Source organism: Crinia signifera, chromosome 1 (genome assembly GCF_055691185.1).
Source record: "Crinia signifera chromosome 1, ASM5569118v1, whole genome shotgun sequence".
Taxonomy (NCBI): domain Eukaryota; kingdom Metazoa; phylum Chordata; class Amphibia; order Anura; family Myobatrachidae; genus Crinia; species Crinia signifera.
The window spans coordinates 238,981,272-238,996,614 of record NC_139217.1 but is presented as its reverse complement, the minus strand read 5'-3'; the positions used below and the strand labels follow the sequence as shown (position 1 = coordinate 238,996,614).

The 15,343-nt window shown below is 40.5% G+C and overlaps 1 protein-coding gene across 1 annotated transcript in view; it reads right to left on the bottom strand.

The window, feature by feature from the left end:
- The window catches only part of LOC146066920 (disintegrin and metalloproteinase domain-containing protein 10-like), a 97,588-nt gene that overhangs the window by 60,543 nt on the left and 21,702 nt on the right, over positions 1-15,343 (bottom strand). Inside the window, exons 3-5 of the mRNA XM_083179144.1 lie at positions 11,269-11,387; positions 5,923-6,069; positions 3,138-3,223 (exon numbers count right to left, since the gene is read on the bottom strand). Of these exons, the coding sequence (XP_083035270.1) occupies positions 3,138-3,223; positions 5,923-6,069; positions 11,269-11,387 (352 nt within the window). The remainder of the gene's footprint in view (positions 1-3,137; positions 3,224-5,922; positions 6,070-11,268; positions 11,388-15,343) is intronic.

The following is a 15,343-nucleotide window of genomic DNA, read 5'->3' as shown; positions in this document are numbered from 1 at the left end:
CCTTTTTTGGGCTTATCACCTAACACCCTTGTTATCAAGTCCTTGAAGTCTGCAAAGCTAATAGGTGATTCTTGTCGATGCAACATTTTTACTTGTCCTTTCATATTCGCGTCGTAGATTCCATCGAGGAATTGATTGGTTAACGTCTCATCTTCTTCAATCGGTTCTCTTGGGGCACACAACTTTATATCTCGTAATGCCTCCTGTAATACTACAGCATATTCTCGAAATGTTTCATGCGGTTGCTGTTTTCTGGAATAAAACTGTGTTTTAAGTTCTGATAGAGTCTTCTCATCGAACACTTTTGCCAATTTGTTCAGTATGTCCTTTGCCGATTTCTTTTGGCTTTCCGGCCACGACTTCACTTCCCTTTTTGCAAACCCCTTCAGCTGAGCCAAAAGGATCTCCACTTGTTGGTCTTCATCTAACCTATATACTTGGAACATGGTCTCGATTTGTTCCCTGAAGTCGTGGAACGCATTGGTTTCAGTCGTCCTCATATCTCCAGTATAAGTGGGAAGCCATGGCGCCCCCAAGTAATAGGGCATAGTTATCACTGCCGGTTTACGTGCCATTGTACTTATTCTATCCCTTGCATTTCCTTGGTCCTCGTTGCCAAGCATCTTTTCTTGACTATTGTCTTGAGACATTTTGAGTGACGCTGGGTTAGGTTTTCTCCGCTTTTAATGTACGTATCCTGTTCGTGACACGCCAAATGTGAAATCTATCACGGGTAAGTATATGATTTTCCTTTCTTTGCAGGTTTCCCTTCTTAGGCTCGTACACAACTCTTGTCAGTATTCAACAATTTATTATTTCATTTCAAGTGCAATATAGTATGCAATAGATACAATTCAAGTAATCACAAAATAATTGGAAGATTTTATTGTTCTGGAACAGCAAGGATCTGTCCTCAATTCGATACTCCCACTCTCTCTCTAAGGCTGGAGAGGTTATGACATAACTAATCCCACCTGCTTGCTACAAAATAAACAAGTTATTTGAGGTACTAATGAAATATATATACGGAGCTAATACAATTCAAACAGTTCAATACAATTACAATGTATCACATCAACATAACATGCATAGGTTTAAATATAAAAATCACTTTAGTATTTTTACGCAAAAATGTATAAATCCCCCAAGTGTACACTAGTCTTTGTAGGATACAATCAAGCACTTTGTATCTTCTGCAGAGTTTACTCACTGACCAAATCCTGTTACCACTGAGTCACTAACGTCCTCACCTGAGTCCTGTAAGGTGAGTCGTTCAATAATGGCAGAGGTAGCTTTCCTTTAGAAAGTATTTGTAATCCACAGAAATAGAAGAAATAGAAATAAATACTTTAGGCGTCTGTCAAATATTTACTATTAGATGGAAGTTTTAACTCCTAAAATACAGTACTTTCTTGAGTATGGCTTTAGATTAACTTGTATAGCTCCTTATTAAGCTGCCTTGTATATAAAGCTTCTGAATGTCCTGTAGTTGAAATTATTATAGTCTTCTCTTGGAAACTAGGTATGTCATGGGTTAGGTAAGGATCCCTGTCACTGCAGTGTAACTGATGTCTTTCCTTTTCTCACTGCTGCAGCAGATGTAACTTCCCTGTAGCTTTCCACTGTTGGACTGTATTATAATTACTTTACTGCTTGCACTAAATAGCTAGTGTCTCTTTATGTGCTGGGTTACTGGTCTCAACCTCTGCTGAAGATCTGAGCAATGTTTAATGTGCACTTAATCCTTATTACACTGGCACTGTGTCCCTCTCTGTAATGCTGCTGCTGAAAGACGTTTTTACTATCTGTCAGTCTCCCTCAGACTGGACTTCTCTGTGTAGCTATAGGATATACTGAGGGGGCTGGGCAGCACTCACCACTCCCCACTCGTTTTGTCATGCAAGTCTCAGCATTTACTCAGCTCTGTTGCCGCCTCTTATGACTAAGAGACCAGCCTCCTGAACCTCCCCTCCAGGAACTGCGTGCACTCCCTGCCTGGCTGAAGCTCCACTCCTGCAGATTACCTCAGGGAACTGCCTCCTTTTTCTATCTAATATGGGACTCGGGGGATGGATTTGCTCACCACTCCCCTCTGGTAAGTATTATCCTTCAGCACTGCTTTCCTCTTCTACTATGCTGCGCAGATCTGCTTCTCCACTTTTCCTCAGACTTTCCCTGTCAGCACTGCTCTCCATCTTGCCTGCTGTGTAGCTCTGCCATCTCCCTCAGGGAACTACCAAAACCGTTTAACAGCTCCTGCTCTCTTTTTTTCCTCTCTTTGACTCCCCAACTTTATTAACTAGTTCTTGACTGTTCACAAAATCGGGGAAAAACTCCCCCCTCTAGTGCAGGGAGAATGGTACAGTCCACCAGATTCTGCCATAGAGCAGACTGTTTGGAATGGTCCACTTGGCTGGCTGTAAGGGGTGTTCCCTTATAGTCTGTATTCTCCTTTCACTTGCAGAATTATAACTTAAATGTTTCTTTTCTATGAAAGTTTCCACTGCCCTCCGTGAAGGCATTATAACATATAAGTATTTTGCATGAAATTAGTATACCATTCATCCATAATAAAAGTCCTGCTTTCCATGAGAGTCTCAGTTACCTTCTGTGAAGGCATTTATCTATACACAGCATGAAATGTATACAAGTCTATAACACAACCTTCAGTATCTTATAATAAGAATATTCAGTATGACATCATATGCCTATAATCTCCTGGGTACCTATATGCATTTTAAGACATGTCATCCTTACTATATATGGAGTTATCACACCAGTAATAATAAGAATATCACCCATTGATAAGTCTGCCCCCAAATTCCTTCCTTAGTTGAGTTCTTCACGTCTTTTCTACATACATACATTTCTAGACAGGAAAGTCCCATCAGACTAAGATAAGACAGGTCATAAAAAAGCCAAACTGAGCAGTGCTGTATATTTTGAGAAACCTGATTTTTTTAACCTGCTTAAGTGAAAGGAAATTGAAATTACCCTTTTATTACTTACAGGCCATCGTAGAGGCCACTGTAGAGGCCACCATAGTGTTATCCACAAAACAATACAAAAGAATAGATTTAGAGTGTGCAGAATGTGAACATTTTGGTGGTAAATGAAACAATGTATAAAGTACCTACCTTTGATTTCCATTTCATTTTCTCCAAAAATTTATATTTTTTTAAATTCATTTCAAAAGCTTTGTCGTCTTTCATTAAAGTGTAGTCTGCAAATGAAAGGAACAGACAATTTTCAAGTGACCTTATGGCAATGCCAATAGTTTGCCTATGTAGGTGGTACAGTTAATAATGCCCTCATGTGTACACCATACAAGTAACTGCATAACTGCTATAATGTTCTCCTAGGGAGCTAGCAGGGTCAGTATAACAGCAGAACACCCTAGCAACTTGGACACGGACGGAGAAGCCAGAGCCTGCTTACCAGCGGTGACGGTGGGAGATGAGGCGGATGGAGAGCCTCCTGATGAGCGGGACGCGCCAAGAGTCTAACGCATGGGAGGCGATAGCTGGGAGAGCTGCCTGGGACTCTTACAGGTGAGTGAGCCGGAGAGGAAGGAGGACTCTGCCTGCTGCCAGCGGGAACAGCCGGGGGGGTGTTGCAAGGGAAGCAACAGCCAAAAAAGGCTGATCAAGATTACACTAGCTGTGGTGCTGCTGGAGATGGCTAAAACACCCATCTGTTAACCGGAGGGACCCATTGGGTAAGTGGAATACTGCACCTGCCCAGAGCTAGGAAACTAAACACTTTTACTGTGTTCAAGACCCACATTAAAGTCAGTAGCCCTGCACTTATTGGGAGCTTTTTGCCATAATCCCCCTAAAGAGGTGGTGTCCCTAGGATAAACGGATAGATATCTGCTCAGATGGCTCACGGTGAAAAGACCTGTGTAACCGCAAAACCTAACTCTTCCTAAGTGCTCTGCTCTGCAGATGCCCACCTCCTTCTCTGAAATACCAGTTGTGCCCTTAACCATATTCTCAACCCACAACATATGACTTATTAATTACTCCTGCTGGAACACTCTCCGCTGCATTCTTTTGGACACCACTTGGAAACTGTGAGCTAACTCTTTGTTACCCATCTTCGTATAATCAGTAAAATGACCAAGCTATATCACAGCTTCTGAACACTCAATAGCAGAGCTGATATAATTCTTCAGGTATCCATTTACTTAAGCTATACTGCCATCTACTGATGTTCTATACTATTCCCCCTCAGACATTATGATATGGGAAACTCTGAAACACATAATTGCCCAAAATGTCAACAAGAAAATGCAGACATTTACCACTGTTTATGGGCTTGCCCTATAATTTGTTACTTTTGGCTTCTTATAAAACACTATGCAGAGGCTAAATTGGTCACCTTTGTCCCCTTCAATCTGGAATGGGCAATAATGGGCATCTCTGACCCTGCAACCCGTATAACAAAAGATAATAAAAAAACTACTAGCATTAAGTGCAACAGGCAAAAAAACTATCCTACAGGTATGGATTGATGCCACACCCCCCAAAATTCCCCTATTTTTGACTAAGCTCCACTTTTTATTCCGTATGGACTGGATAGAGGCGACTGTTGATAGAGGTAAACACGTGGATTTTTTTTTTCCTTTTATGGGAATCTTATATACCTACTCTCCCTCTTAGATGGGAGATGATGAATGATCCATACTAGCCTAAAAACAACTATGTGGTATCTAACTAGAAGGGCTGCTCAAGACCCTCCTATCTGTCTTGAATGAATATGTGAATGTAATATCTACTGCACCTCCTTAAATAACCTCAAAATGCTTTGTATGATGGTAAGACAAAAAATGCTGGACAAATACAATTCAATATGTTCTGTATTTATTTGAACCTTATATAACATACGACAATATGTTTGTTATGATACATGTCAGTGACATGTGGTGAGGTCATTGCCTGGGGAGGCACTGACCTCCCCCCCTGCGGCCAGGCACGGACACCGTGCTACATGGTATGCAGCAGCCACCGGTACATGCGCGTCCCCCCCCCCCCTGGCTGACTCACCTGTCCTCTCCTCGGCAGTGGCGGCGGCCATTCCTCTCCACGGTGGTGACAGCGGCTTTCTCCCAGCGGCGCCACGACTCCCCGCTGGCCGCGCTGCTGCATCCTCTCCATGTGGGCCATCTGCTGGCCCAATCACATCTGGTGGCGTGCGTTCATACTGGTGCCCCTGTTATTGTGGAACCAGTATAAGTGCCGCTTCCCCATTCATTTTCAATGGGCTTTTACAGCCTATTGCTGCACCCTGACCCCTGAACGCCCCTACCCGCCCCCCCCCCCCCGGAGTTTTAATGTTAACAGCGGGAGGCACCTCTCCCGCTGCCTCCCACCCTCACGTGCAGTAATGTAAGAGGGTGGGAGGCAGCGGGAGAGGTGGAAATGATGAAAATAATAAAAAAAGATATATATATATATATATAAATATCTTCTTTTTATTATTTTCATCATTATGACAGGGGAGGCACTGCCTCCCCTGCCTCCCCTGACTGCACGTCCCTGATACATGTATGCAATGTCTCAATAAAAAAAAATGTTTAAAAAAAAAAGGTGGACACAGTCAAATAAAGGTTGATGTAGCAATGCTCAACACATCAAAAGAACAACATTTATTTTTAAGTTTTTTTTTTTTTTTAAGTTTTTCATACTTTATCAGAAACACAATTGGGAACAGTTAAGTGACTGTAGCATGGCAGGTGAAGTGACCATTCCCATGTCGACTTTTGCTTGTGTCAATTTTTGGTGTTTACCTATTGACTGTCAACCTAGTAGCTGTTAACACTTTATACCATAATCGCATTGGAGACATGAGTGAGGAATGGCATATTGCATGAAAGTTAAATTAACAGCATTAAGTATCTAGTAAAATTACATTACTTACCAATGTCTGTCTCATGATATATATATGAGTCAACTGTGCCATTGTTAATCTCTTCATATTCTACATAAAATGTGCCATTTGTTGTTTCAATAGAACCGTGAAAATGGCCATTGATAATAGAACCATGACAGAATGAGTCATTCTCATCTAAATCAAATAATTAGAATGTTATTAATCAGACAGACATACAGATAAAGACTGGACACAATAAGGAATAATGTGTGCATAAATGTGCCTGCACTGTCTGCGCAAGCTGAACATGCCCATGTACAACAGAGTTGTTTGTTTTTAAACAACGCAGTGTGCTGTCCTGTGCTTTTATCCTCTCATGGATTCCTCAAAGCTTAGTGTGGTCTTTTTATTACATTCTTTACAAACTATAAATAAATTGTATTATTGGGTCCGGTATGAAATGTCTGCGGTCAAAATCTCGGCGGTCGAAATACAGACGCCGGAATTCTGACCACCGCAATGCGGACAAGGGGGGGCCATGGAATGCCCTCCTTTGCGGGCACGCAGCAGGCACGGTGCCTAGCTACACTATTTTATTCTCCCTCTATGGGTGTCGTGGACACCCATAGAGGGCCAAAGTACCAGCATTGCGGCCGTCGGGATTCTGGCGTTGGTATTTAGACGGCCGGGATTCCGACTGCCGGCATATTGACCGCATCCTGTATTATTAGTTATACCATACCTTCAACTATCCCAATTTTTGTGGGACCGTCAAGTTTTTAGGGCCCGTCCCATGCCTGGGGCTGGCAGTTTTCCATGGTGGGGGGCAGTCCCCCCCTTCCCTGTTTACCAGAGCAGCAGGGAATAGAAGCTGCATCACTGAAGAGAGGTGGCATATTTTATTAACTTATTAGCAGTTTCTTATATAGCGCATACATATTCCGCAGTGCTTTACAGAGTATAGTTGAACATTCACATCAGTCCCTGCCCCAAGCTATATTCCCTACCACATGTACACGCACACACAGACATTCTAGGGTTAATTTTTGTTGGGAGCCAATTAACCTATCAGTATATTTTTTGGGATTGTGGGAGTAAACTGGAGTACCCGGAGGAAACCCACGCAAGTATTTGGAGACCATACAAACTCCGCACAGTTAGTAGCATGGTGGGAATTGAACCCATGACCTCAGCGCTGTCAGGCAGTAATCCTAACCATTATACCATCTGTACTGCCCTAGCAGCTCTCACAGCTCTGGCCATAATCCCCACAGTGGCAAAAACGGGGGTCGTGGCCTCGTGGAGAACTGTGAACATATGCCATACCCCAATTTTGTGTTCCACCTCCACTGCCACCAATGTTGGGAGGTATGGATATATCTCATGTCTGAATTGCTTCTCATTGTTTACAGTAAATTGTATTCAGCAATTCCACTGAAGCCATCCTACACAGTGGCATAAAAGTCTTTGGTGCATATTTATTTACAATTTAGCAAACACAAATTATTGTTCAATCTTGCTATTGACCCGCTGCTATGTGTATTGGAATCTGATGTGGTTTTTAAAGGTGTACGTGTAGGATTGAGTGAAGCAAATCTGACAGTTTTTGCTAAAGATGTGCCCCTCTATATTTGCAACCCCTCTGATTCCTTACCTCATATCTTCGATACACTAAAAACTTTAAAGAAATATTGAGTTTTGCAGTAAAACTTAAATAAATCAGTGGCTCACTCCTTAGGACATTCTACTAGATGAAACCAAAATATGACAAATATCTCACTGCAGTGGACTACAGTTAACTATATATACTTAAAGGTCAAGATTTCTCATCAAATATCAAAGCTATATATGCTCAAGTATACATCCATAATTAGAAAAATCTTGGAGGAACTCAAAACCTGGAAAAATCTACCATTGTCATACTTAGGATGCTTAAACCTAATTAAGATGATTTATTTTCCGAGACTGATGTATTCAGGCCCTTCCTTTACATATTACATTAAAATATCTACAATATATATATATATCTCTTATATATTTGGCTACATCTGTCACTCAAAGTGTGTGAGTGTGTCTGTAACGCTGGGTGGAGCCTCTGACTCACATGACTGACTCACATGACAGAGAACCAGCCCAGTGAGCCCTCAGTGCCAGAAACCCTCTGCCTCCCGCCCCCCTCTGTGACCCCCCTCCCACGATTCGCCGCGGCAACCCCCGCCCCACGACCCCCTTCCTGTGATTCGCGGCAACACACCGTGCCCCCCCTCCTGCAATTCGCGCCCCCCCCATATGCCCACACAGCCCTATCACTACCCAGCTTCCTGCTCTCCTGAACCGTAACTTCCCCCACTGGGGAGTCGCTGACGCTGTGTTGCCCACATACCCATATCATGCCTCATAGCCCAGCCTCCTGCTCTCATGCACCCTAACTCCCACCCAGTAGGAGGAGACACTGACTCAGGGCCACCGTCCTGTACTCCTGTACTGCCACGCTGGACCCCCACCCACTGACAGAAGCTGCACAGTGTCTCCCACCCTCCTCTTTAGTCCCCCTTATGCCCACACACCCCTATCACTACCCAGCCTCCTGTTTCCCTGTGTCGTGGGCTCCGCCAGTGGGGAGCCGCTGACTCAAAAACACCCTACTATACTATTGCACACAAACACCTAAACAACACGCAACCCCCACAGCCCCCCCCCCCACACCCACAAATGTCACTGTACCATCCACACTATCAATGTACATCTTACTCTGTAACCGCTTTTTAATTAAACAAAACAATACACACCCCTTCCAAATCATATGCTCTCTATTTAACACATTTCACCTATAACTCAAGTTGCAATACAGGGTATCTTTCATACAATTCTAACCATATTTCACACAATACAAGCGTTCACAAATTAAGGGGGCGCAGCCCCTTACGACGGTGTGAAGATCGCCCGTAGGGCGCGATGAATCACCTAGTACAGTGGTTCCCAAACTGTGTGCCGCGGCTCCCTGGGGTGCCGTGGGACACTTGCAGGGGTGCCTCGGATTGGTTTTCCAGGACCAATTCAAATTATTTATGATCAATTATTTCTGGACAAAACCAGTGCTGGTGGCTGCCAATCTTAAAATGTGTACAATCAGAACCAAATCCTGCCCTTTACCACATAACTGACCCTAAGAAGCACATATAAACACAATCTACTTAATTTGATATATATTTTTTGGGGCCTAGGGGTGCCGTGGGAAAATTATGATACTCTAGGGTGCCGTGATTAGAAAAAGATTGGGAACCCCTGACCTAGTATATATATATATACATATATATATATATATATATATACACAAACTTTTTAAACAATTTATGAGACACCGTAAAATACATCAAATAAGTTTAATAACACCAAAACAGCCACTAGAAAAGGGGCAGGATTTCCAGACATCTGACTCTATAATAATGCCGCTATGTTCCGATACATTTCAGACTGGATCTCTGGATAAGATAACTATAACCAACACCTCTAAAAACAGAACTACTAGGTGGTGGCAGTTTAGTTGGCTTTTTACATCTCAACGATCATCAAGAAGTCTCCACACACATACAAAACAACCCTTTACTATAAAATGTCAGAATAATCTGCCAGTGGGTTAGACATAAAGCTGGGCTAAATTCTCACAAAACACTTCTACTTCCCTTTAATGACAACCCCGAGTTTCAGAATGGACTACCCTCATATCCAATCACAATATGTAGAATAGGTGGTGTGACTAACTTGAATTGCTTAGTTGACAAAGATACCCATCTGGTTGTGAATTTTGATGTAGTTGTTGAAAAGTTTGGCACCCTAGCTGCATATCCTATGGCCTTCCTGCAGGCAAAGCATTCTATATCCTTGGTGATAAAACAGTTTTTGTCATCAACGTTTACAAAATACATCTTGATATCTATTACCTCTAGTAAATAATGACCATTCCATAATGATTTATCCGGTCATAAATTAACCTACAGTACCATGTGATTAGGGTGTGGGTTGGGGGAGGGAGATAAGAGAGAGAGTCAAAATGTATTTCCCAATTTATTTATTTATTTACATATTTATTTTCTTTTTTGATGTAACACGCTTTCTTGTTCTTAATATTTAATTTGATATATTTCAATCATAAGCACAGTCTATTGATAAACAATAACTTGATGTATACTAATTTCCAATAGTGACTTATATTGTCAATTGTCCAGGACAATACATTCAGGCGGTGATTCTGGTTGGTTCGGTAAGCTGCAAGTATCGCAGCTTACAGAGCACCAGCGACGTCGCCCATTGGAGCACCCGCCCCCTCGCATGTCTCCGCAGCAGGAGATCAATTGATGGTCGCCAAATACTTTTATCTGATACTGCCAGAAAATAGCCATTTACCACCCCCAAAAACAGCTTTATGTCAAACAACCTGCGTACAGCCAGTGATGAAAAGTAGAATGATTTTATCACAGGATGGCCTTGCACATGCATACACATGTGGTACACATGCGTATTCTATTGATAATCTCCATGCAATCGAGTCTGAATAACCCCATTTGTTCTGAACTAATACACCAAGTATTCTTTGTCAGTCATTTAAAGACACACTCAAATATTTTCTTATGATTTATGTAAATTGTAATCAATTAAGTGCCTGATAAGTATTGGACTTTAATGCAGTTTCAATGCTGCTGTTCCCTTGGAGCGTTCAAACTCTGGATTTAAAGTAACAACATTATATGCAATAAAATATGTTTTTTGTGTTTAATAATATTGCACCTTTACATCCATCAGGAGAAACTAGCAAAGGGGTGTCGGGTAACCCTCTGACAGGGATTTTGGTGGTCATTAGTCTGACATCGAAATTTCGACTGTTAATTGCCAAACAGTCTGGATCCTAGCTAACAGAGGCTATTCTCCCTCGTGGGGGTCCACGACCCCATAGAGGGAGAATTAAACTTGTGGCGAGCGCATCATGGTGAGCACAATGTGGCCACATGGGGCTTCGTAGCACTCAACCCCCTGTCGGCTATTTATTTACCCCACTGAGCAATAAGAGTAGCTGTCTCTGCTGACATCAGTGCAGAATGGGTGAGTGGTAGCTGAATATGCCTGTATTAAACTTGTATGGGGGAAGAGTTTGTTTTATTTTAAAATCCCAGATGAAAGCTTTGAAGTAAACTGAAACTTTAGAAAAGGAGATTGTGATGGCTTTTTTTGTTTTTTGGAAAATGACCTGTGGGAAATTGAAGTTATATTTAGAACAAAACAAAAGTACAGTAATTTTGAGTTTGATTGACACTTGCCAGAAACACAGACGGTATAATATAGACCTTATTTATAATATATACTAGTGTCCATAATGCAGAGTTTTTGTTTATCTCTTACCTCTTAGTTTTCCTGTATATAGAAATGAGATATCCATAGGCAGAGGCACATTATCAGATATCACTTCAAAATCATCTGCAAAAACACTATTATCTCTTCTTAATATCAGTTCAAATTTCCTATTATAGAATACAGAGGATTTATATTGTTTAAAACAATTCTCATTAACAATGAACCAAAAATATCAAATGTCTGATTAACACTGATTACAAGCTGAAGTAGACAATGGCTCTAACAAGAAACAATAATCCTGGCACTCCGTATTTTGTTTGCGTAACCTAGAAAACGTAACACTATTTGATATTTTTCACATTTCACTTTACGCTATAGATTTATAACAGATTTAGTTTGGGATTCTTCACACTATTCAACCCAAACTGGTCTGTAACGTCAAAAAAAAAAAAAAAAAATCAAATATTGGATATGGGAACAAATTTAAATTTCTAGGCAACTATTATAAATCAACAACAGATCTTTAGCACTTTTATGAAAGGGTTAAATAGTCACTATATAACACAGCTGGAAGAAGCAGAGTTGTTCTATTGTAGAGGTCTTGGGGTAGAAGTTGCAGGTGCATCAAGTGATCTCATCCTCTGCACAATGCATTGTTCTTAAATGGGGGAGGGAGGAAGACTACATCATTTTGCATAGGATCCAGTCATGGGCTGTATTTACGTACATTTAGCCTTCTTTTGCATTAAATAGCTCTTCTATTCAAGCAAATCGGTAGTGCTAGGCTTCTTTGATAAGACTTTTTCCAATAAAATTTGTCTTATTCGCAAAATGAAGTGAAAAAGATGCACAAGCAGCTTCTGCTGACTACAATTATATCTGGTTTGAATATATTTCGGGCTGTATCTGCTTACGAAATGTTAAGTTACAGTGTTTGCTGGAAAACATTGTAACATTCAGTTTTTTATGCAGATACAGCAGCAGAATCTACTTGTGTATCCTATTCCCTCTGCAAGCCAAGCAATCCTCTAGTCTTAGTCAGTGCACCAAAGCTTCACCTTTAGCAGCCACCTTTCCTAGATTCCACCAGGAATTCAAATGACAAGTACTTTTGATAAAAAGTCTATCGGGCGCAGTAAATATAGATTCTTAAATTTTAAATGTAACCACAGCTATATGTTTAATAGTTATGCTGCTCCCAGAGATTAATTCAAAACAATAGCAAAAAGGAGATAAAGAGAGCGCACTGTGTTGATCTAAATATTTATTATATATAAAAATATATATCAATGCAGTAAACACTGTAAAAAACCATACATAAGAAAATTAAAAATTAAAAAACACTAAAATACAATATCCAGCATTAGTATTGGGAAATATAAGCATTTGCAATGTCCCATAATTGAATGTTAGCTCTTCATAATTGTCTTTAAATAAGACTTGCGTACCACAGCTCAGTTAGCCTTTAGATAATTAGAAATGAGTTCCGTAGGGTATAAATTACCAGTCCCGCTTGGCTTGTGAGGTCTCAGGTAGGAGATGTTATGGACGGGGGAATGCCTCAGTTGTCCGCTAACAACCGGCAGGGCTCACTTGGAAAGAGAGCCACCGTCGGGAGCAGACTGTCGGGATAAGATGTTAGGATGATGTTAACCTCTGCGAACCGCTTCAACCGGCGGGGCTCAGTGCGGCAGGAGCCATCGTCGGGAGCAGACGACCGTCCCCAGTCTCCTTATGCCCTCTGGATGTCTTGATGAGGGATTGGACAACTCACTCGCCGGCCTGATGGTAATACGCTGTTGCGATCACCGCAGGTCACTCGCAGCGGGCGGCCAAACTTGCGGAGGTGCTGGAAGCAATAGGAAAAGGGCTGGAGCTGGGTTGATGTGAGCAGATGCTGGATAAGGGCAGGCTTAACGCGTTTCTCCGTCCTCAAGATACGACGGTTTCCTCATGGTGCTTCTGAGGGGTTGTTATCCACCATTATGCCAGATGATTAATACCATCAAGTCCACCTAAATGTTTTCTAATATATTAAATACATTTTCACTTTTTTGCTATTTCATTGTGTTATGCTGGCCTCTAATTTCTGATATATATATATATATATATATATATATATATATATATATATATATATATATATATATACACACATCAATTAGGAGCTTTTTGAAACATTTACATTGTGTATTGTAGTGTGATTTTTATATATTTATTTTTATTCTCTAATATACTGTATTAATTATTGGTAAAATAAAATTCATTTTTAATTTTACAATCGTGTGGCACTCTCTTATAATATACATTTATTAGTAAGAATTGAATTGTATATAAATTCTCCCATTTACATTTCATAAGAACTGGAGTACATGGAAAGAGGCAGGATAGATCTCCTACATATCCCACCCCAAGGAATAAGTCAGCCAGATTATGTGCAACATACCTAACACATGTCCTTACACGTCCTTACACATATTTATTGCAGTCATGTCAAACAGCCCCTCTTGGCAACCAATTTGTGACATTTGAGAACTATCCATCAATTTACAACTCCTCAATTACCCTAAGTGGGACATCACTTTTTGGAGCACGAGACACTTTATTGAAGGTGGTTTTCCTTAAATATAGTTAATACCACTCCGGAGCTGGTCGCTTTGAATGTTACTAAATATATATATATATATATATATATATATATATCTTGGGCATCAGTGACCCTCTGGGTGGACCACCATGCTACACCTGCAATGTCTTTTGTTGGATCTGGTAATTTGTATATGGACTATATTTTTTTGCTATGCTGGTGTGTCCACCTAAATGTTTTCTAAGATATTAAATACAATTTCACTTTTTTGCTATTTTATTGTGTTATGCTGGCCTCTAATTTCTGCTATATATATATATATATATATATATATATATATATATATATATATATATATATATATATATAGCGGTGGTGTTTCAAAATAAATGAAGACTGGAGGCGGCACTCTCAAAAAGCAACAAACTTGTATTCAAAACATGAAGAGCATAGTGCAAAAAATCACAGCAAAGGTGGTGTCAGCATTAGCATGTCGACAGTTTCGAGGCTTGCGCCCCTTCCTCAGGACTGCTGACTGTGCAACATAACAAAGCGTAGCAACAAAACTAAAGTGCAGAATACAAGTTTGTTGCTTTTTGAGAGTGCCGCCTCCAGTCTTCATTTATTTTGAAACACCACCGCTATACTTATATTGTGGAAGGCACCTCCGTGTTGCCAGCTATTGTACCAAGTGCCGGTCGTCACCCACCGATATATATATATATACATCAATTAGGAGCTTTTTGAAACATTTACATTGTGTATTGTAGTGTGATTTTTATATATTTATTTATTTATTTTTTAAAGATTCAATTTTTATTTGAGTTTTTGTATATAGAAAAAAAAAAGGGGAGGGGGTACAGAATAAGAAAAGAGGGAGGGGGATGGGAGAGGGGAAACACTTTTACTATATATTTATTTTTATTCTCTAATATACTGTATTAATTATTGGTAAAATAAAATTCATTTTTAATTTTACAATCGTGTGGCACTCTCTTATAATATAGTAAGAATTGAATTGTATATAAATTCTACCATTTACATTTCATAAGAACTGGAGTACATGGAAAGAGGGAGGATAGATCTCCTACATATCTCACCCCAAGGAATAAGTCAGCCAGATTATGTGCAACATACCTTACACATGTCCTTACACGTCCTTACACATATTTATTGCAGTCATGTCAAACAGCCCCTCTTGGCACACCAGATCGCTTTTCTGTACAACTATGTCAATATTAGGTGTATTTTTTGCTAAAAATGCATCTTAATTGATATAGGGCAGTTGTATATGTGTGTGTGACTGAGTCTCTGAGGATGTACAGGAAGTAATACAATGTAGTAGCCGCAGCTTTTTTTACAATACAAAATTTGTTCTTCCACGTATACAGACTCCCATCCACATCGATAGCCCGTGTCTAACCCATGTTATTGCCGGGTGCGATGTGAAAGGGCGTTTTGAAAATATCCAGTACAGCAAGCCTGCATTCCTACAACCTTGTTGCCAGGTTGCTGTGCGGGACATTGCATCGCAAA